This window comes from Panulirus ornatus, chromosome 66 (assembly GCF_036320965.1).
Source record: "Panulirus ornatus isolate Po-2019 chromosome 66, ASM3632096v1, whole genome shotgun sequence".
In the NCBI taxonomy this organism is placed as follows: domain Eukaryota; kingdom Metazoa; phylum Arthropoda; class Malacostraca; order Decapoda; family Palinuridae; genus Panulirus; species Panulirus ornatus.
In genome coordinates this window covers 12,138,278-12,154,654 of record NC_092289.1, presented here as the reverse complement: position 1 = coordinate 12,154,654, position 16,377 = coordinate 12,138,278, and the positions used below count along the sequence as shown (strand labels likewise).

Sequence of the window (16,377 nt, the reverse complement as noted above, 5' to 3'; positions counted from 1 at the left end):
TGTCTCTGTAACCCTGTCTCCGTAACCCTGTCTCCGTAACCCTGTCTCCGTAACCCTGTCTCTGTACCCCTGAGGATGTGAATCATCAGGAAAACACATGGATCTTCGCGTTCCATGATGGTTCTTGCGGCTACCATCATATTACCCGAGTCACGTTCTGTTTTGTGACTGATCTGCATATGTACATATAATGTTTGTGTGACGGCTTGAAGACTGGGGAGTAACTCCGTCGTTTACTTGGGGCGTCATCATCAGGGTTGGAGCGGTCGGCGGTGGTCGGCGGCGGTCGGCGGCGTGGTCCCATCTGGTGTGCGAGGCACCCGCAGCAGTAGTGGTGGTAGTCACATTAATGACGGCCACGGCCGCGTCTCTGTCTCACACAGTACCCTTCCCTCAGGGACTTAGTCCCATATTATCTTTTACCCCCTCTCTCTCTCCTGCAGGGTGAGTGAGGGGAGCTGCTGAACACAGGGAGGTAGAGGATGAGGGAAAGAAAAAAAAAAAACACAAAGGGAAGCCAAGCAGTTTATTTCTACAGGAGTATCGATAAAAACAGTTTATTTCTTTATGTATGTAACGACCCTAATGGCACGTTAAAAAGAATTCACATCCTAATGCAAAATTACATCCTCTCTCTCTCTCTCTCTCTCTCTCTCTCTCTCTCTCTCTCTCTCTCTCTCTCTCTCTCTCTCTCTCTCTCTCTCTCTCTCTCTCTCTCTCTCTCTAACCTTAACCTAATCATAGTCTAGCTACAGTATATAATTTTTTTTCTAATAATATAGATCATCATTATAAAGCTTTACTTGTCAAATATAAGAGTCAGGCAAATACTTTCTATATTTATCTTTTATACAAACAACACTTTTGTATTTCATTATAATAAAGTCTATTACCATCATCATCATTATTATTATTAAACATTTCAGATAAACAAAACAATAGATTGTGACATGGTATAAACTTTCAGAGTCTATTGTTTGAATAATAATATTGTTAACCTTTTAATCTTTCTTTTTTTTCCTTTTGCCTGCCCGTACGACTTACCCTATGAACAATATATGCTTATATGATATAATGCAAGCTATAAGAACAACCAACAGAGTCGAGGAATATATGGTGACGTACGCATCCCAGCTGAGGCGTGGGTACGCCCTGCATTGTCTTGGTCGTAGACGACACGTACACCCAGGACGACTACTCAGAGCACGTACGTACGTACGTACGTTTATCTTGATCGTACACGACACGTACACCCAAGACGACTAATCAGGGCACGTACGTTGCGTACGTTCATCTTGGTCGTACCCGACACGTACGCCCGGGACGACAACCCACACGTCGTCTTGGTGTCAACATGACATCTACGCCCTAGGGCGTCAGGTCAGAGTGGGTGGAAGGAAAGGGGTGAGTGCCACCTGGCTGTCTGGGGATGGCTAACTATCGTTGGCCCTGAACAACCACTCACCTAAGAACCCTTACCCATGACAAGGGCTGCTCGTCACAGCATAGTTCCCTGACCCTCCGACTTGGTAACCAATAAATGAACCTTTTCGAAAATAAAAATAAAAAAGTTGTCAAGGATTTTGATAACCATTTTTAAGTTGGTATTTATCACATTCTTCTCCAGAGTCCCGCACAAACCCCACCATACCAGGGCTCCAGCCTCCACGAGCGGGGAAGCCAACACCAGAGTTTTGAAAAAAAGAAAATGGATATTCAAGTCCTTCCCTCATTAATGAGATGTGACTTCAATTAACAACGTGACTTCATTCTGATTAATGAGACTTAACTTCGTTTCAATTAATGAGACATGACCTCAATTAACAAAGTGACTTCTTTCCAATTAATGAGACGTAACTTCAAGTAATGGCATGACTTCAGTTAATAATGTGACTTCATTCTTATTAATGACGTGACTTCACTTCAGTTACTAGTGTGACTTTAGTCGAATTAATGACATGATTTCTGATGATTTAATAAAAGGGAAAATGGAAAGATGATTCACGGTAATGAATTAAACCATGTGCGTTTTGCTGGTGTGCTTACAACACTACATGGTGGTTGGTTGGTTCACTGCAGGCGGAGGGGGAGGGAGGGAGGGGGGGTGGGGAAGTGTGGTGGCAGACGCAGGCAGAGGGAGGGGGGGAGGGGGTTGGAGGTGGCAGATGCAGGCAGACGGCGGTGTAGGAGGGGTAGTGTGTGGCAGAAGCTGGCAGAGGAGGCGGAGGGGAGAGTGGAGTCAAATGGAGGATTCAGGGGGAGAGGAAGAAGGTGTAGGAGGGAGGAGAGAGGGAAGGGAGGTGGAGGGGGACGAGGCAAGCCATGGAGGGGGTGTTGGGTTGGGGTAAAAGGGACATAAGGACAGGACGGGAGGAACAGGGACAAGGCGGCAGGAAGGAGCCTCAAGGATACATCGTGAGCCAAGCTCTCGCTAAGAGATGTGGGAACATCCTTAGGACGAGGTCAGGACATTACGGCAAGGACATCTGGTGACTGGTCCCGAACGGTGGGATCATCGGAGACATCCTTGAGGGCGTGGGTGGGAGGAGGAGCATCGGTGGTGTTGTAGCATCCAATCCTCTTCTTCTTTTTCTCTTTCCACGGGAGGTGGGAGATGGAACGTTATCATGGACACCAGAGAGACGCAGGTTGACATAGGCAGCCCAGGACGAAGGGTTTGGAGAAGGTAGGCGGAGTAGTAGTGAAGATGATGGTGAAGAGGAGGAGGAGGAGGAGGAGGGCGGAGTGGCAGTGGGCCGGCTGGGTAGGTCCTGTTGGGCGAGGAGTTGCTGTCGCCACCACCACCAGTCGCCACCACCATCATCACAGTGTCCACTCCTACCACAACTTGTAGGTGAGCGTCGCGTAGTTGTAGTTGTTGAGATCCTGTAGACGTGGCAGGCGGGGGAGAGAGAGAGAGAGAAGAGAGAACATATGAGAAAGGCACGTGGCTCCGCCTACTGGAGGTGTAGGGATTTTATTTCGTCGTAGTCTTTATGCATAAATTAAACAGAATCAAGAACGATATTGTCAAGAGCACACAAGTACAGCGTGTCGCAGCAAAGCGCCCATTGCTAAATCACACCAAATCAATACACAAGCATATCTGCCATGCCCGAAAGCACTGTAATAATTCACAAGCACAGAAGCCATAGAGAAAGGACTGGGGGTGTTTTTTTACCTGCATCTACAAATTAGTGCTTCATGACATTCCATACACCTGCAAGAAGAGACTACTATGAGAAAATATGATGAAGCTACTCAGAGTGGCCACCATAACAATACTGTGACGCCATGACACCGGTGACGTCAATAGGATGACGTCACACAGAGGTGACATGGCGCACGCACAAACACACACACACACAGACACACTGACATATGACACTTTACGTCGTCATACCTGATCAGACTTCTGACTTAAGACTTAAATATCAACTTATATATTACATGACAGTAAGTAACTTAAATGTATTACATGATATAAACAAATTGGTAATAACATCAACATGAACTAAATTCTCATACAGATGATACATATGTAATATGAACAAACATGCAGTATATGTGCACAAACAAAATTATATACCATTTCACAGTAAAAGTGGACAGATACTTTTGTTGCTGTGTGTACACTCTCTCAAAAAAGTATCAGCCTCCCTCCCCCGGGGCCTGAAGTTTCATATAATCTATAACTCTGGTCGACTGAGATGAAAACTCGACTTCACTGCATTTTAAAGTGGAAGGGAAGTCAAGTTTTAAAATCTCGGTTGGCGAGTTGTAGATTATTTGAAACTTTAAACCGAGGGACCGGTACTTTTTTTGGGAGTGTGTACATACATGAATACTAACATATATATATATATATATATATATATATATATATATATATATATATATATATATATATATATATATATATATTTCACAGACCTTAAGTAAATAAAGTAGAGGAATATGTAAGCAATCAGTCTTAACTCTAATGATGCTTACAGATCTCTATTAATGACTCACAGCCACCATCCCTTCCTCCTTCCCTCTAACTTCTCTACTCCTCTCATCTGTAATCTCTTGCTTTATCTTCATTCTGTCTCCACCATTCTTTCCTTCTTATGCGCTCCCTCACATCTCGATGGGGTTCTTTCTAATGGCTATGCTCTTTTGTCTCTTTTTCTTTCCTCCCTCTCTTCTACTCTCTCTCTCTCTCTCTTTCATATATATATATATATATATATATATATATATATATATATATATATATATATATGAAAGTGAAATTACACTTCAGGAGGCGAAACTTATCGTACCACATATATAGAAAAATTACATGATAAAGTTATCTAAACTCCTACTGAAGTACAAAATCACTTTCATGACTTTTATCACGGGCTAGTGTGATCATTATATCTATCTATCTATCATCTATCTATCTATTTGTCTATTTATCTATCTATTTATCTATCTATCTATTCTCTTTGGTTCCTATAATTCATATACCCTCAGAGTCCTTACTCTTACCCTATTTCTCTTCTTTAGTCACACATCTTGCTTCCGCACTTCCTGTTCCCCTCCTTCCCTCCCTCGTCTCTCTCTCTCTCTCTCTCTCTCTCTCTCTCTCTCTCTCTCTCTCTCTCTCTCTCTCTCTCTCTCTCTTTCACCCGCTCCCTCCCCCCATCAACCAGAGACCTTTCCTCTCACCTGTAGGCTGGAGCGGACCCTGAAGACGTCGTAGTGACACTTGGCATGGTCCTCGTGTGAGCGCTCGTGGATCAGCAGGTTGTAGCTCTTGCGGAAGACCCTCTGGCAATAGCGGCACACGAAGCAGTTCTCGGTGCCTGACTTGCGGCCCTCACAGAGGACCTGGGACTTGCCATTCTCCCAGTCGCCTTCAGGCATCTTGATGGCGTGCTGGAGAGGAAAAAGAAAAGAGAAGAAAATAATTATAAAACACTTGTAGGTCTTCATTTTCTTTATTAATAGCAATGTTTATCTAGGCAGTCGATGGTCGGTGTGGGTGCTTGACCCTTGGCTACCCTACCCACTCGGTGTCGCTGCTGACCTAAGGCTACCCCTAACTAGGTCCCATATTGGTCAGCTAGGGTGGCTCCTGAGTCAGGTCTGTCATGTATATTGGTCAGCCATAGATAGGCCTATATAGGTCAGCCAGTGTGGCATCTGAGTCAGGGCTACCCTAACTAGGCCTATATTGGTCAGCTAGAGTGGCTACTGAGCCATGGCTGCCCTATATAAGCCTAAGTGGGTCAGCTAGTGTAGGCTACCCAAGGCTTACCTTACTATCGGTGTAATCTGACAGTCACACGGACACACCACTACCACTAATAATGCCACTGGTATTTCCTCAGGGGCGGTGCGCCTGACAACGCTGAAGGTACCGTAGGAGGCAGAGTGTGAGGAGGAATTCCTCAGCATCTGGGAAACCGGGGAGTAAAGAAGAGGCAAGGAATAAGTCGAGAGTGAGAGGGGAATTTCTTGGGGTCTGGAGACAAGCTTGAGATGGAGGAAGAAAGCTTGGGGAAGTCAGGGATGTGGCTGAGTACAGGGAAAAGGGAGGTGAGTAACTGGGGCCAAGAGGAGGAGTGAGTTAGTAATGAGAGATGATGTAGGAGGAGGTAGGTAGGTAGGTATGAGAGGAACCTTGACTTACGATCCTTTTTAACTTTGCCTTATCTGCCAGTACTCATGTTACCAGTTGAATAGGAGTCGTACGACTGTTTATTGAACAACATTCGAACGAGAACAGGCAGTTAAAGAAGTCATTAGGGTGTTGAAGTCGTTAATAGGCCGACAAACGTCACTTCGTATCTTGTTAATCTCATCACGTCATAATAACCATACAACTCGACGTAAAGGCCCCACCGACAGATAGGTGAGCTGAGGTCGACCAAACCACCCACCCAACCTAACCCACACAGAACATGATTTAATAGGGATTCCCTGATAGTATCTTCAGACCAAAGGCCCTGAGAACCTCCAAATATTTACGCAGGTTGACACGAACGCTCGTCTGGCCCGGGGATAGGGGGGGAAACAATGCCATCGGGGTTCCTGGGATCGTCCGACACCACAATTACCACCACAAACACCTGAGGAAGACGTGAGCGATCTCGACAGGCGCATTCCGACGGCCGCGCTCCGCGAGCCAACAGGAATTATCGACTTTGTTATCGCTCCAGATCTGTCCACGCGGGCCGACCAGGGCTGCAGGAGGGCGGAAGGAGGAGGAGGAGGAGAAGGAGAAGGAGGAGTAAGAATGAAATAAGAAGAAAAGAAGTAGAGGAGAGACAGTAAAAAAAAAGAGGTTAAGAATGAGGAGGAAGCGGCACAAAACGACTGTAATTAGCAGACCCTGGAGGAGCAGCCCTCAGAAGCTGGGTGCTCAGGGTGGCTCAGGGGTTAAATGGATGCCTAGGGTGGCTGAAGGGTTGAATGGACGCCCAGGGTGACTCAGGGGTTTAATGGGTGCCTAGGGTGACTCAAGGGATGAATGGGTGCCCAGGGTGACTCAGGGGTTTAATGGGTGCCCAGGGTGACTCAGGGGTTTAATGGGTGCCCAGAGTGGCACGTACAGTTAACCTCTGGTGTGCTACTCGATCTCCAGTCCTGCTTCTGGTTACAGTCGTCAACGCAGAGAAAATTCGAGTTTTCCAGGAACAAAAAGAAATGCTCCTTATCAAATAAACTTCATAAATGTAGTTTAAGCTCTACTCTCTCTCTCTCTCTCTCTCTCTCTCTCTCTCTCTCTCTCTCTCTCTCTCTCTCTCTCTCTCTCTCTCTCTCTCTCTCTCTCTCTCTCTCTCTCTCTCTCTCTCTCTCTCTCTCTCTCACCACATCCCCAGGTAGAAGACCCAGGCTGTCTCCCGGGCCTCACTCGGCGTGACGTGACAGCTAGCGAGCAGGAATCCTGGGTCAGGTTCCTCCCGCTGGGTCCCTGAAGGCGGCACAGCTGGGGGCCCCCTCGCCAGCCCCGCCCCGTCCCACCGTCCTAGCCCCTCTTCGCTGCCCTAACAACGTGACATACCTCAGTTCGAATCCCTCTGATGGGAGTGACCTTAGCTTTTGTGAAATAAACTCAGGTGAGCCAAGGCTATGTAAGGGGAGCCAGGGGCAATGACAGGTGATCATAGTTGATGAGGGATGAGCCAAGGTGATGAAAAGCTGAGCCAAGGAGGCAGGGTCAGCCCAAGCCATTTAGGGGCCTTAAGCTCAGTCTCTTTCAGGGGCCTCATTCACCCTTCAAACCCCCTTAAATCACAAGCTCTAAGGGGACCCTGGAAGCATGCCCCCTTAAAAACTTCGATGAAAGTTTAGTGTGTCTGGGGGCAGCATTTCCTGCTTTCTGAAGGCTGCTATAAGGGTCGGGACTAGCGGGGTTCCTGCACTCTGAGGATACAGAGCGTGTAGCAAGGGCTGGCACCTTCGAGGAGGTTTGAATGGCCTATGGACGTAGTGGGTGAGGTGCTGGTGGCGACTTTGGACCTCGGTTTTCGCCTCTAGTGACACGTGAAACATGATCCTGTGTAATTTTCACCATTACATTTCCTCCTTGAGTCTGGTCGTCTCTCTTACCACACAGCCAGACTCGGGTATTTCATGATCACTGGCTACACTCGGTGTATCACGTTTCATATTCTCACAGTCTGTGTTCTTATGTGTGTCTAGTAATGATGACCAATCAGCTCCTCTGACTTTAGATACAGGAAATTGTGTCTCAACGACTCTCTATCTCCATAAGGATCTAAAGTCTCCCAGTCTTGCTTATCTCTATATAACTGAAGATCTCTCAGTTTAAGAATTTCACTATCTGTAAGGAGTGCATATCCTACTGCTTCGTAGACGATCCTGTGATTGTTTCTTCACAGTTATCCTCCTATATTTGCTTGTTTCAGTAAGATTTCTTGAAGGATCGGGGAATATGACCGTCACTGTACAAATGTTCCCTCACACTTACTCGACTCATTGTGTTACTACATGACTGGGCCATCCATCACAATTGCCTGGAACGTCATATTGTCCCTCATCGGCTTAATCCTGCTATGTTGTGTCTCTGGCTTTATTCTACCATCCTGCACGTTCGTTGATATACTCTAACCCCAAATGTACTGTACTTTCCTATATTTTCTATTGAACAAACCATCATACACCTCCCCGATTGCCCCGTCCCTAAATTGGATATCACAGTCTCAATGTAGCTTCACCAAACATCCTACTCATGTCCTCTCTGTTTCAGTTTTCCCCTCCTCCCAGATCCTCATTTGTTTAACATCAGAACCCCATCCGTTCAACCCTAGAATTTATACGTTTATCCTATTGCACTTGTTTTCCGTCAGCCTCTGTTCTTTATGAGCAATGTCCTTTTGGTGATTTATTTCAAGGATTCTCTTCTCTCTATTCCAAGGAATTTCTGAAATCCTCCTGATCATTTTTTCCCCTGATGTTTCCTGTGTTTAATTTCCCTCATGAATTCCATCAGCCACTTTGAGTGTTGTTCTCTCGAGCTCAGATTACATTACTTGTATTTCTTAGTTTCTAGATTTTTTCTTTCATTTGATGTCTCCTTTCATTATTGTTGATTTCATTCCTCGTTTTCTGAGCTTTTATTCAATTCATTCGTTGTAGCTTATGATCCTCTGTGTGTACTGTGTGTGTACTGTACGGGGAGGGAGGTGTACACTCGTGAGGCCGCCTCATCTCTTGTGTGTGTGTGTGTGTGTGTGTGTGTGTGTGTGTGTGTGTGTGTGTGTGTGTGTGTGTGTGTGTGTGTGTGTGTGTGTGTGTGTGTGTGTGTGTGTGTGTGTAAACCCCCAGTAAAGGTGGTTATAAGCGAAGCATCAATTATGAGTGGTATAAATCAGTTGAATTCTTCGACTACACGAGCATCAGTGCCTACTACCCAGTGGCATCAGTTCCTTAAACAACCACCACTATCAAGTGGCATCAATCCCCCACTACCAAAGGAACATCAATCCCCCTCTATTACAGACACCTCAGTCACCTGTACCCAAGAACATCAATTGCCCACTACCGTGGAGCACCAGCCCATGTTATCCAGCTGCATCAATTGCCGCTAACAACTTGTATTAGAGCATCAAGCCCCACTGCAGCGGAGCATCAATCCTTATTGCTGTGGAGCATCAATCACATGTATCCAAGAACATCAATTTCTATAACTGTGGAGCATCATTCTCCATTATACAGCAGCATCAATTATTTCTACCAAAGAAGCATCAGTCACCTGTATCCAAGAGCATCAATCCCCACCATCATGGAGCATCAATGCTCATTATCCAGCAGCACCAACCCCCACTTGACCAAAGGAGCATCAATCACCTATATCCAAGAGCATCAGTCGCCACTACCGTGGAGCATCAATCCCCATTATCGAACAGCATCAATCACCTCTACCCAGGAGCTACGTGCCACGTCCAGAGAACCGACCAATTAACTCTTTAAACATCACATCAACAGAATCAAGTGACGGATCAAGCAGCAGACGACGGGTGAAGAAGAAGAAGAAGAAGAAGAAGAAGAAGAAGAAGAAGAAGAAGAAGAAGAAGAAGAAGAAGAAGAAGAAGATGATGATGATGAAGAAGAAGAAGAAGAAGAAGAAGAAGAAGAAGAAGAAGAAGAAGAAGAAGAAGAAGAAGAAGAAGAAGAAGAAGAAGAAGAAGAAGAAGAAGATGATGAAGAAGAAGAAGAATTTTAAGAAGAAGTAGAAGAAGATGATGATGATGAAGAAGAAGAAGAATAGAGAGAGAGAGAGAGAGAGAGAGAGAGAGAGAGAGAGAGAGAGAGAGAGAGAGAGAGAGAGAGAGAGAGAGAGAGAGAGAGAGAGAGAGAGAGAGAGAGAGAGAGAGAGAGAGAGAGAGAGAGAGAGAGAGAGAGAGAGAGAGACCTCACCAGCAGAGATCATCCCCACACCGACACCTCAACTCCCCTCATTAATCAGCGCAGATCCATGAGCAGTAATATATCTTGGGCCAATAAACATCAGCCATCAACTGCTTTTAGCCGCCCCGGTCGAACCCACACCCGCGACCAGTCAACCAAACAAACCGGAATGAAAACGCTATTAGAATCTTAAGTGAGGAGGAGGAGGAGGAGGAGGAGGAGGAGGACGAAGTAGGAGGAGGAGGAGGAGGAGGAGGAGGAGGAGGAGGAAGAGGAGGAGGAGGAGGAGGAGGAGGAGGAGGAGGCTTGACGCCGACTCGTCCGCGTGATAAAAAAAGGGGCAGGTAGCGGCTCAGCAGGGGGCCGCCTCTCGAATCTAATTGATGAAGTCTATCATCTTATTACGTGCCGTCTATCACCATCACTTCGATTCCTGACGCGCTCCCTCCCTCCCAGTGACTCCCTTAAATGACGACCTCTCGAGCTTCGTGTGGCGTCCGTGATTAACGAAAAGGTGCCTCTGTCGAGGGAGGTGAGGGGGCGCCTCTGCCGGGCCGACGATTTAAACAACACCAGAGAGAGAGAGAGAGAGAGAGAGAGAGAGAGAGAGAGACGTGTGGGTAGCCTGGCAGGGACTGGCGGCGGTGGCTACTACTGCCCCTGATTACCTACCATGTCGGTTTACCGTTCATTGTCTTAATATGTGAAGCGATCGTTACACCAACATGTAAGAGGACTCACAAGAGCCACAACTACTAGCCAGCCTGGTAGCCCTGTCAGGTGGGTGTTATTTCTGAGGTTCCTTTAAGTAGCCATGCCTGTTCCAGCGTTGACCTCGAAGTACATCAACTGTTGCCCCGTCCTCTCGGCTGCAGCTGAGCTCTTTACGAACTATGGGCAGCAGGGGGACACGGCGACCCTTTACTGACCAGTTTGTAGAGTGGCTGCCCGTGCCAAATCATGTGGGGCGGTTAAATACAGTCATCAAGCTAAGTAACTAAACCTTTAATCAGGATCGTTTCCGAACCTATCCGCTCTTGACGGCGGGTTAAGGGGTTCAGTGAGTGGTGCCAGGGGGCTTGGGGGCGTTACTAGGGTGAGTAGCAATGTGGGTTAAGGTATAAGGGTGTTGCATAGCATGGGTTAAGGCTTCTGGCGTAGCACACTTTAGAACAGGGCGTTGAGTATGGCATACCATGGGTCAAGGCAGGAGTTGCAGGGGAGACAGTGCAAAGCGGATTTGGGCTGGGGAAGGGGGTGAGGGGGATTGCATGGGATATGTTGCTGTGGCATATCGTGGATGCATGGGTTGTAGGTGGATGGGCGTTGGGACAGGATTCAGCTTGGGGGTCTCGGAGTCATTTGGGGCATTGGGTAAGAGGGGGGAAGGGGTAGGTGGAGGATGTGGGTACAGGGTGCAGAAGCGCAAGGGGGGGGGTGGGGGGGGTAGAGAGAGGCGCGAGGAGGACCCAGCAGACAGACGACATAATAACACCTCGGAGACGTGGATCCTCCCTGGCCAGACCCGCGCCAGGCCTATACACTGACTCCCTCAACCCCAGCTCCTCCCCAACACAGCCCAGCTTATAATTACAACATACACAAGACCCTTCCCTGACCCAGTGAACTGTCACGACCTGTAAGAGGATCGACTGGAATTCTCGAGGAGGATTCAACAGTAATTTTACCCTCAGGGTGTTAGAAATACCTTTCCCCTCAGCACATATGTTCAATTGAGAGATTGACTTCCGGATTCTGGCCATCAAAAATTCCTCAATAGATTCTGGGGATTATTAGACGACGAAGTATTTCCTTGGGAGGGAAAGTGGGCGTGGAGGATTGATGAAAGGTGGCGATCTCTGGGGGAGCACTTGACACAGGCGGCGGGGTCGTCTTGCGACACGCTACAGGATATCCTGGTAGACCCTTGAGTCACGAGCAGCAGCCTGAGGTAGGGTTACCTCTGGCCACAGCCACCACCGGCATCATCACTGAAACCACCAGTACCACAGCCATCAGCAGCACCGCCACTACAGCCACCACCACCACCACCCTGTCCAGTGGTAGGCTGGAGGGTAGGCAAGGTGGTCCATGGTGTAGTTTATCAACTTACACTAAACGTTAATTAACTTAATTGAATCATGCGAAGTTTAGCATACGTCCTGCAGGAGTGCTGCCGAGGGGGGCCCTGCTGGTGGTGGGAGCCCCTCGCCAGCCAGCCTCCCTCATAGCCCCTGCCAGCCACCCTCAGTCGTGACCCCCTACCTCACACTAGCTACCCTGCTACGCTCTCCACAATCTCTCACATCTTAAAGACTTGGAAAGAAAAGCTACTATGGGCGATGGAAGATGGCTCATTGACCACCATGATGTATATTCATACGACGTGAGAGTGAGGTCAAGGTGACTTGGAGTTGCTTTGGATTATCTACATTTCCGAAGGACTTGTAGAACACACTCTTGAGTTGGGGAAGGTTCCTCCACCTGCTAGCGCGACGCGTTGGCGAAGGGAATCTCAAGAGGCAGACGAGAGGATGGGGAGGCGGGGAAGACGGCTCGCGGAAGATGCAGCGCCTTGCGAGGGTAATACTGACGGCGGCCTCACGATGAATGGTCTCGATTATTCACAACAAGCAACACAATTCAAGAGTTTGCAAGATGAGATGCCGCCATTACTCACATCTCTGCCAGCCACTAGTGTTCGGCCACAGTCATCCAACCCTACCTCCCGCCCCGCAACCCTGCGCCACCCACCGCCTCTTCATTCCCTCCCCTAACCTCCACTCTACAATGTGTCTATACCTCACCCTCCTCTGCCTCCTCCACCCGACCCCTCCTGAACCACAAGATACAGCCCAACCACCCACGCTGAGGCGATTCTCGACAAACATACAGTGCATATCTACTCCCCTTGCGCCGTTGCATTACTAAATCCATCGATACTTCCTCAAGAAAAAAGAAAAGAAAATTCATAACATTCACCTGGAAATTTTTTTCCCCTCCCAAATCAATTTAAGTTGTTGGAAAAAAGCGCTCACACATGACTCATATTTACTCTGAGTGATATATTTTGAGACGATAACTCACAAAGTGATTATATTTTGGTTTTCAAAATATACCATTCATGTCCCACTGTATATCATGTCTCCATAATCACTCTTGCGTGTCACTAGCTTAGAAAAGTGTTCTCAGTATAATCTTTTTCTTACACAGAATCAAAGCTGAAGAATTAATTCCAACCAATCTATTCTGGAAGAAGCCGCTGTTTTCTTTTTTTGCGCAGGCGTGGTCTCAGAGGACGCATGCATACTTTTCAAACTTGAATGATAAGCGGGAAGATACCTGGCCGGCGTCCAGCCTGCTCGCTAATCTATATCTTCTTTTTTTGAGTCGTCGTCGTCCATCCTGTAGGTCAGTGCAAGGTAGGGAGGGTAAGGTCGAGGGGAGCCAGGGTGCAGATCTCGACTGGTGAAGAGGCTGAGTGAGGATGATTAACTGGTTTGACTCCATCACTTTCTCTGCACTACAAAATCATGCTCACTTATATTTTCTAGCATTATGATCATCACGTACGAATTGATCATTCTAATCAATAGAAGAAAAGTGGTTACAGTCTATCGAGATTTGTACGTTCCTTTGGCCCAAAGTTCAAAGAATCAATGAAGTTCCTTTTTTTTCTCGTTTTAGTTAAAACCTTCGTTGAAATTAGACTTTCAAATGATTAACTGATACTCTCTCTCGCACATCACACTGGATATCTGGAGTAGTCTCGGTGATTCCCGACAACTCTTCTTCTTCTTCTTCTTCTTCTTCGTCTGTTGGTAAAGTCGATTAATCCGCGTTTAGATCGGCGACACTAAGGTAAACATTTATCGCCAAGATATGGCTCTATACAGGAGGACGAACATAAGGCAACACCAAGAATAATAACTGCACGATAGGCCGTCAATCAGTAAGGAGACTGTGGGAATAACAGCCATCTACGTACACTCCTGTAACAGACAGCACAGCGGGAAATGCCTTACACATACACGAGATTAAGATCCGATGAAATACCGGATAACTAGAAAACAGAAAACTATTTCAAAATTGCTTAAAAAGATCTGCGAATGTAACTCGAGCAGTAGAGTTCTGGCCGTACTGGCACAAGATGTCGATAGCTCAAACCTGCATAGCGTTGTTGCCTCCCAGGGCTGGACGGCTCTGGCACTGGCCCACTGGCAACGGTGTATTCGGAGTGTGTCGCAATCAGCAACAAGGGCTCTTCAGGGCGTGATAAACTCCCTGGCCAAAGCCAACCAGACTTATCCTCATCCTAAAGGTATTTCCGGGTGAATTTGATTTAGAACTGATACATCACATTGTGGGAGAACAGATTAAAAGGACGGGAAGAATGAGGTGCGCCTAGAATCATTGACACTAGCATTCGGGGTCGAAGATGCCTCTCCCGAGCCACGCACGGGACAAAGGGCACATCTTGTGCTCATCTGCCTCATCTCGTACTCATGATCTTTTCCCCGTGTGTGATCAAGACTCATGCCTGTTCAGGTATACCATACACTCGTCTCTGGAAGGTACACTGATTGCATTCCCAGTGTATTCGTGGGTATAGACACTGGAAGGGAGGGAAGAAAACATAATCATACGTCTGGAAGCTACGCTGTGTACCCGTGAGGAGCAACGGGTGAAGGATGTCGTACACCTTACGTCAGGCAGTCCAGGTGGCGAGTGATTACCGCAGGTGAGTTAGTGACTGCCCTAGGATATATATATATATATATATATATATATATATATATATATATATATATATATATATATATATATATTATCCCTGGGGATAGGGGATTAAGAATACTTCCCACGTATTCCCTGCGTGTCGTAGAAGGCGACTAAAAGGGGAGGGAGCGGGGGGCTGGAAATCCTCCCCTCTCGTTTTTTTTTTTTAATTTTCCAAAAGAAGGAACAGAGGGGGCCAGGTGAGGATATTCCAAAAAAGGCCCAGTCCTCTGTTCTTAGCGCTACCTCGCTAACGCGGGAAATGGCGAATAGTTTAAAAGAAAAAAAGATATATATATATATAAATATATATATATATATATATATATATATATATATATATATATATATATATATATATATATATACTTTATTTTTTTTTTAACTATTCGCCATTTCCTGCGTTAGCGAGGTAGCGTTAAGAACAGAGGACTGGGCCTTTTTTGGAATATCCTCACCTGGCCCCCTCTGTTCCTTCTTTTGGAAAATTAAAAAAAAAAAACGAGAGGGGAGGATTTCCAGCCCCCCCCGCTCCCTCCCCTTTTAGTCGCCTTCTACGACACGCAGGGAATACGTGGGAAGTATTTTTAATCCCGTATCCCCAGGGATAATATACTTTATATACATATATATATATATATATATATATATATATATATATATATATATATATATATATATATATATATATATATATATATTACTTTATATATATATAAAGTAATTACAAATGGGGACCTGGCTATTCGTCCCCCCCCTTCCTCTCATTACCACATCAATCACTAATTACTTATGCTAATTAGCGGGCTTACAAGTACTCAGAGGGGCGAGCCACTGAACAGTTAGGAGCGGGGGTGTAGAAGTGTGTGGGTGTGTAGGGCTGGGGGGGAGGGGATGTGTGGCGACGGTGTGGTGTGTCTGATGGGGAGGGGGTGAGGGAGGGAGGGAGGGGGTGAGAAGGAGGGTAGGGGGGATTGGGGGGGGCAGTAGGGAAGGTAGGTGCTGCCATCTGTGGACCTAGTAATCAGTAAACATCTTTCGTCATCAGGGAAGGTCGCGTTCCAAATGAACTCAATATTCGAGTGAAGACAATTTTTTCTTTCCTTTAAATCTTCTCAAAGGTTAAAGCAGTGTTATGATCTGCAGAAGTGGCTGTATTCCCCCAAGAACAATGGGTCTGCAAATTGCTGTAATTTTGAGGGGTTCAAAGGAGCAGAGAGTGAGGTGCTGGTTTCCTGTAATGGTGGCATCACATTGTACATGCGTCCTGTATCTTGTGTTTCCAGTGATAAAGTTTGACGCTAGATGGTCGTCGATGCCTTAAGAGCGATGACCCGACCATTGAGCAGGACGGTTGCCACCCCTTTAGTTCGACCCTTAATTAAGGGTCAAGGTCAGAGGTCGGGTCATCATTACGCAAGCGTCGTAGCGTCGTGCTCAGGGGTCGTACCGTCATGTTCAGTAGGTACATCAGTCGTCTGGGAACACCTCTGCCATCACACATGCCAATTCTATTTACTCGTCATCAAATGGAAATAGATTCCAATTCTTTTCGTTATACTCGTCATCAAATCGAAATAGATTCCAATTCTATTCGTTATACTCGTCATCAAATGGAAATAGATTCCAATTCTATTCGTTATACTCGTCATCAAATGGAAATAGATTCCAATTCTATTCGTTATACTC

The 16,377-nt window shown here is 46.5% G+C and overlaps 1 protein-coding gene across 3 annotated transcripts in view; it reads right to left on the bottom strand.

The window, feature by feature from the left end:
* Positions 1-511: 511 nt before the first annotated feature.
* LOC139746937 (uncharacterized) overlaps positions 512-16,377 on the bottom strand; it is a 119,466-nt gene continuing 103,600 nt past the window's right edge. For 2 of the 3 annotated variants that reach the window (XM_071658623.1, XM_071658622.1), the window contains exons 2-3: positions 4,699-4,908; positions 512-2,886 (exon numbers count right to left, since the gene is read on the bottom strand). In XM_071658623.1, the coding sequence (XP_071514724.1) occupies positions 2,839-2,886; positions 4,699-4,908 (258 nt within the window). In that variant the 3' untranslated portion in view covers positions 512-2,838. Of the gene's footprint in view, positions 2,887-3,181; positions 3,221-4,698; positions 4,909-16,377 lie in introns of all 3 variants that reach the window. The other variant, XM_071658624.1, reaches the window with a different exon arrangement.